Source organism: Marmota marmota, unplaced genomic scaffold, assembly GCF_001458135.2.
Source record: "Marmota marmota marmota unplaced genomic scaffold, marMar, whole genome shotgun sequence".
In the NCBI taxonomy this organism is placed as follows: domain Eukaryota; kingdom Metazoa; phylum Chordata; class Mammalia; order Rodentia; family Sciuridae; genus Marmota; species Marmota marmota.
The window spans coordinates 451,026-457,701 of record NW_026000253.1 but is presented as its reverse complement, the minus strand read 5'-3'; the positions used below and the strand labels follow the sequence as shown (position 1 = coordinate 457,701).

Below are 6,676 nucleotides of genomic sequence, written 5' to 3'. Positions count from 1 at the left end.
TAAGTCACAGAGCTCTAGGTCTGGTTGCTCCATGTCATCTTTTGATTGGGGAAGGGGACAGCACAGGTTGGGGCAGTTGCTGATGTAAAGTCTAGGACAAATAGAGCAAAAAAGGCAGCATGCCAGCTTAGCCCCTTCTCCAGGGCATTGATGTTTTTGTTCCCCTTTCTGTGGCCTGGCTCAGAATTTTAAGGGGACGTCAGAATCAGCTGGACCACAGGTAGATCCCAGCTACTTCTAAGACGTTAAAAATGCACCAAAAGATTAGAAGCTCCACCAAGAACTAGGGCAGTTGGTAGAGATGTATGTGTGTGTAGGGTAATGGGTGGTGGGGTGGGATTCCTGGGTTAGCACAATAAATTAGAGGGTCACTTAGAGGTCGAGTTGTATTTTCAGTTCTTAAAAATATATATATATATGTATATTTACATCTTTATGTCTCTATATAATCTATACTGCAGCACAGCGGCAAAACATCTAGTTAAAAAATCCAGCAAGAATGCAGGCAGACACTCCGTGGAGGCATGCAGGCTAGGATCAAGGCAGTAGGAGGGGAGCCTATACGGTTGCCATGAGTGGTGAGTTCCAACCAATGGGCCCACCCAGCCACCAGAGCACCACCTGGACATGTGCAAAGACATACATGCACACATGGAAAAACAAAGGATTTGCAGAGAGAGGGGGAAGAGAGAGAGAGAGAGAGAGAAAGGGAAAGAAAGAGAGAGAGAGAGAGAGAGAGAGAGAGAGAGAGGAAGAACAAGAAGAAGAGAAGAGAGAGGGAGAGAGAGGGGTTCCTACATCAACACAGAAAGATTTCACATAGTCATTGTAACAGGCAAGTGGACAAGACCCTGGGACCTAGTTCTCATTTTAAGAAGCCTACTAGAATGGATCTCCTGCAGTTTCAAGCTACACTTGGCAGGGTTTGAAGGAGAAACACAGCCAGGCCTGGCTGTCCTGCCCCATCCCTTCATCTCCCTAGAGTGTCATTCATTCATACCTCAGCTTCTCCAGTTTCTCTGTTAGTCAGAGGAAACCATTCCCAGACTCCATGAAAAGGTGAACTTCCTTGAATCCTGTATAGATCCCAGGCCATTCATGAAGCAATTATCCCAATAAATACTGTAGTTGCTCAAAATGTACAAAGAGAAGGAGAACTGAACAAGACAACTCGGAACAAGAATCTTTGGCTAATGAGAAAATGTAAACCTCTAAGGAGACCTGATTAAGTCCAGGAAAAATGTGTAAGTGTAAAGAATTAGAGGGTCTTTCTTGGTGGTGCTCATGTTTGTTCTGAAATAATTTAGTCCAGCCTGTATTGAGGTTTTGAGAGTTTTTGTAGAGTCCTAAGTAGTGTGAGTTCTCCTTCCAACTTTCAAGAGCTACAGCTGAGATCTTGATGGTGTTGGAGGATCGTCACTTTTTGTTTCATCTTCACGATATCTGCGACGCCACAAATTACCTTCAGAGAAAAAATAAGTATAGAAATTATGAGGTTGGTACTTTGCCAGATGCCCAAAATGTATGAACCCCCCCAAAGAACAGAATCTGTTATGAGACAGACTGGTTTGCTTCTGCTGTAGCAACTATCTCTGAATCATCAGAGAAAACCAGCAGATACCAAATGAGCCAAAAATAAATGGAATGCACATATGAAACTACTCCATGAGTAGACTCCATCAGAGTCTTCAGAAATACTTTTAAATGCCATGGTCTTCTAACTGGCAGATTCTTAGGGAATCAGACCAGTTAGACCACACCTGAGAAAATATAGCTTAATCCAAGAAAATCTCTCTTGGCATCTGTGCAAACTCTCAGATCCTCAAAGAAACAAAACAAACTGCTTCCCTCTAATCATGTTTTTCCATGTGTGCTACTGCTATAGCTCTCAAGTGCAGGTTACTTAGGCCCCAAACTTAGGAGAGACTGTGGATATCATTGAATTGATACAAGTGATAACTCTAAGAGAACCTTGAGTCCCAGTGACATCTCAGCAATGCTTAGGACCAATCATGAAGAAGGATGGGATGGAACCAATATTCAAAGCATGAAATATATTGAAATTTTTCATTTCCAGGAACTTTTACCATAACAGGGGAAATAAGTGTTTAGATAGGTCATAAAACCTGTTCTTGACTCTTAGGAATGGGTCAAGCAGAAAAAGTATCTACCTGATTGCATTTTTCTTTTAATCTTATACATATCATAGAGGCTACTCAGCAACATTACTTCTCAGATTCTTCCCTTTCCAGTGTCCATATCATTTTCTAACCCACACCATGTCCAAAAGTCTGCTTGGCATTATATAAAGTTGGCTTCAAGCTGGCTCCATCATCACTGTGCCTGTGAATTTGAATGGGGGTTTCCAGTCCCTGGGAGGTACCCAGGCAATTAGGGAAGTCTTTGTGTTCTTTATACATGTAGAAGAGACTTACCAATAAAACCATAAAATCTTTGGCCTGATTTAGGCTTGTCTTCCTCTTCTAGCTTCTTCTTCCCCAATTTGGGGAACTTAATTTTCAACCTGAGGCTTCTACTATCAGTATCTGAAGATTTTTCCTAGAAAACCATAGCAAGAAAAGGTCAAAATATTAGTCACCTAACATTCAGAAATAATTCCTAGGGGCCTGGCAATGTGATGGACAAGAATGGCTACAGAAAGCAGGCGATTCTATTCTCTATCCCCAAGTATGAGAGACAAGCTCGGTTACATGCTCTAGGAAAAGAACTGATCTTTACAAAAAGCCAGGTGTCTTGCTAGATACTTCAGTAAATGTTCTCATGTCAATCACCCAACCTGGCAAAGGTTGCTTATATTTATATTAGAAATGAGGAAGCAGAGTCTCAGAGAAGTCACTTGAGGTCACGTTGCTAGAGATTGGAAGGGTGAGGTTGCTAGGGCCACTGTTAGCTCATGTAGCTCCTCTGCATGTATTAGGAAAAAAAGGTACTCCTTCCTTCAGACATGAAGTTGATGAGTGCCCACTCACTCCTTGACCACGTACCTTCCTATAGGGAAGATCATGCCTCCCAGGCCACCTGCTTGCCTGTCTGGAATATAGAGTGGTCTCTAAACAAAGCTCTTAGTTATGTGGGTTCTCTGCTGTGCAGATCCTATACACTCTAATTCCTGCTCAGCCTCCTAGTCTCTTGCTCCTTTTACTACTGGTCTTAGTAAAACATCATTCCAAGGTTAACTTTTTTCCCCCTGAGGTTAACTTTGTTGCCAGAAAATCATCCAAACACATCTCAAGAAGCTTTGGGATTACCTTCCTTTGGAGACTATTTGTGTCTTCAATCCCCCTCCACTAGGAGCAGAGTTTCACCTGGCCTCTTCTTCTTCCTCTCTGGCTCACACTTACCCCCTCTCCTGTAATACTGCTTCTGGTTATACACACCAACCTTCAGAATTGTCTTTCAGGCTGGGTGCAGTGGCACACATCTGTAATCTCAGCAGCTCAGGAGGCTGAGGCAGGAGGATCGTGAGTTCAAAGCCAGCCTCAGCAATTTAGCAAGGCCCTAAGCAAGTCAATGAGACCCTGTCTCTAAATAAAATACAAAATAGGGCTGGAGATATGGCTCAGTGGTTGAGTTCAATTCCCAGTACCAAAACAAAACAAACAAAAAAAAAATAATTGTCTTTCAGAAAAGAAGGATGTCTCTTCATTCAACATCTTGGGAAGCCCAATGAATAACTATCACTCATCCTGCTATTCCCCTAGCAAAGTGGATCTGAACCTTCTGTGACCTAAAGGTGAGCAAGTTTGGTGTCTAGTGAATAAGAAACATCTTCCTAGCTTTCTTTCTGTCCATTCAGTTGTTCACTAGCATGCCTTTTATTCTATGGAAATATTGTAGCTCAGAAAAGAGTTTATGTCTCAGGCTGGGAAGACTCATATATACATTGGAATCTCAGGGTAGGGGATGTGTTTGTCTCATTTCTCTCAATAACTAATGCATTTTCTAGATCAGAAGCTTGATGAGATAGAGCTGAACTGGGTAATAATAGAATGGGGTTTTTATGGTTTGGATGTGAAGTATCCCCCAAAAGCTCATGTGTGAGACAATGCAAGAAGGTTCAGAGGAGAAAAGATTGGGCTATAGCCTTAACCTAATCAGTGAATTACTACCCGAATGGATTAACCAAGTGATAAGTGGGGGCAGGTGGGGTGTGGCTGGAGGAAGGGGTTGATTTGGGGCATGGCTTTGGGATATATATTTTGTATCTGGAGAGTGAAGTCTCTCTCTCTCTCTCTGCTTACTGATCACCATGTGAGCTGCTTCCCTCTGCCACACTCTTTCACTATGATGTTCTGCCTCACCTTGAGTCCTGAGGAATGGAACTGACCTTCTATGGACTAAGACCTCTGAAACTGTGATCCCTCAAATAAACTTTTCTTCCTCTATGGTTGTTCTGGTCAGGTCTTTTAGTCATAGAAGCAAAATAGCTGACCAAAACAGGAGTGCAATAAAAGTTTACTTCCTTTGCTGTCTTAACATTATGTTTCCTTCCCCAGAGAGCTATTGATCAAAAGCATCAGGTACAAACAGCCTTGGAAAGTTCTAAGGTCATTAGAGAAAGTTATTAAATATTTTAATACATGAATTGGAACGGGGTGCAGTGGCACACACCAGTAATCCCAGTGACTCTGGAGGCTGAGGCAGGATTGCAAGCTCAAAGCTGGTCTCAGCAACTTGGTGAGGCCCTAAGCAACTTTGAAAGACCATGTCTGAAAATTAAAAAAAGAAAAGAAAAAGGGCTGGGGATGTGACTTTGTGGTTAAGTGCTCCTGGGTTCAATCCCCAGACAACACATACACAAAAAGACATAAATTTGTATATACATTTCCTCCAAAATTGTACTGTGTCTCTATATACCACTCACATGCATATAATTGGTGTATAGAGACAGAAAACAGGTATACTGAATAGAGGGGCTAGGGATTCCAACAGGTTGAAATGAATGGTTCTATGGTAGGGAAGTTTTGAGGAATTTTTTATACCATAAAGAAAATAATTTACCTTGTGACAGGTGAACATCTTTGGGTCGTTCAATTGATGAGATGGGACTATTTTTCAATCTTTAGAAAGTGTTCAGAGTTGTTAAAACATGACAACATCCTTGCAACTATATTGGAACAACTGCTTATATGCTTGATTTTCTTTTAAACCATGTACCTGCTAAGGAGAGCCACTGAGAGGGCCTGCTCTCTCAGCAGCAAGAGAGGTTATATTTGGAAGATTTAACTACCAGTATGGCCTGGACACTGGCCATAGAGTAACTGCAGTATGAACTAACCATTATGATAGTTGTTGTCTGTGAACAACTGGTATGGCCATGCTGGTTCATATCAGATGAAGTTCAGCCCTGGCATAGGTAACTGAGCAGGGAGGGGGAATCTGCAGCCATGAGAACACCATAGGAAAAAAAAAAAAAAAAAACAATCTTTCTTCTTCCTGATAATCTCTTGCTATAGAGTGGCTCTTCTTTCTTGTTGTTTCCCCATGGTCACCTTACATTTCATGTTTTCTGTTTCATTCTTTCACTTATGATGAGGAAATGGGTAGGAAGAAGCTCTGTTAAAGCTGAAGCTGGACTCCTGCTGCATCAGCCACCATGTCCTGACCCACACTGGAAGGTAAGGCACCAAGGAAGAATTCCCTATCCCTTTATTGTCCATTCCCCATGTTACGTACCTCCGGAACCAGGATTGGATTCATCCAGTAGATCTCTGATAACTTTTCAAACTCCTGACTCATGACATCCAGGGCATTCTGTAGTGTGGCCTCAGCCTCAGCATTTCTTAGCTAGAGACAAGAAAAACAATGAATGACCAATGCCTTGCACCCTGCCTTCATAGACTCTTGCCCTCTCCTGTACTCCCAGTCCCTGCTAGTGGGGGACAACTGGGAGACAACTTTTATCTCCTTTGGATGGCAATCAGGCTCTTTTCTTTCTCAACAGGAAGATCCAGGAAACAAACAAGTGGTGGGGCACTCCCTGCAGTTGGGTATGCTCAATTTGGCAAGCAAAGTCTTTTTGTCCAATATCACTGAATTCTTCCCCTACAACTTAGGGTCAAGGACAAGGGTCCTACCCTTAACCTCTAGTTGCTGGAGCTTCCCAGTGTCCTCTTGAATAACAACTGCCAAATTTTGAGCACACAGTCTATGTCAGGCACATGCATACATAATTTCATTTCACTTTCCCAATATTCTTATAATACCTTACAAGGGACCATGGTTCCAATTTCATAGTTGAGAAGGCAGACTCAAAGAAGCTTAATGCTCAGGATCACATAGCTAGACAGAACCCTCATTGGTTTAATTCAATACTCTACAACCTATACCAGAAAGGACAGATGGGGTGCTCAGATGTTGGGGGAATCTTTATTACACACTTACTGTAATTTAAAAACTATATTATGTATTAAGGAGAGTGGGCTAGAGAGAGACTGGCTCAGATTTTCCCTTCCTGGCAGAGGGTCTGCCTCCCCAGACTGTTGTAGCCCCTATGCTCTTGGTAATTAAGAAAAAAAGTTTCAGATGGTTTGTTCTATAGGTTCAGGAAACCAAACTTAAGTGCTAACAGTAATCCCCAACACCCCAGGATGAACTCCTTACAGTGCATGGGAGACATAAAATAAATTCTTTTGAGACCATCTACAATTCAGAA

At 42.2% G+C, this 6,676-nt stretch overlaps 1 protein-coding gene across 1 annotated transcript in view; it reads right to left on the bottom strand.

Annotated features, from left to right (window-relative positions):
• Nucleotides 1–552: 552 nt before the first annotated feature.
• Nucleotides 553–6,676, bottom strand: part of Dgkk (diacylglycerol kinase kappa) — a 212,756-nt gene continuing 206,632 nt past the window's right edge. The window contains exons 24-26 of the mRNA XM_015506437.2: nt 5,698–5,808; nt 2,436–2,559; nt 553–1,462 (exon numbers count right to left, since the gene is read on the bottom strand). Coding sequence (XP_015361923.1) covers nt 1,383–1,462; nt 2,436–2,559; nt 5,698–5,808 — 315 coding nt within the window. The 3' untranslated portion in view covers nt 553–1,382. The remainder of the gene's footprint in view (nt 1,463–2,435; nt 2,560–5,697; nt 5,809–6,676) is intronic.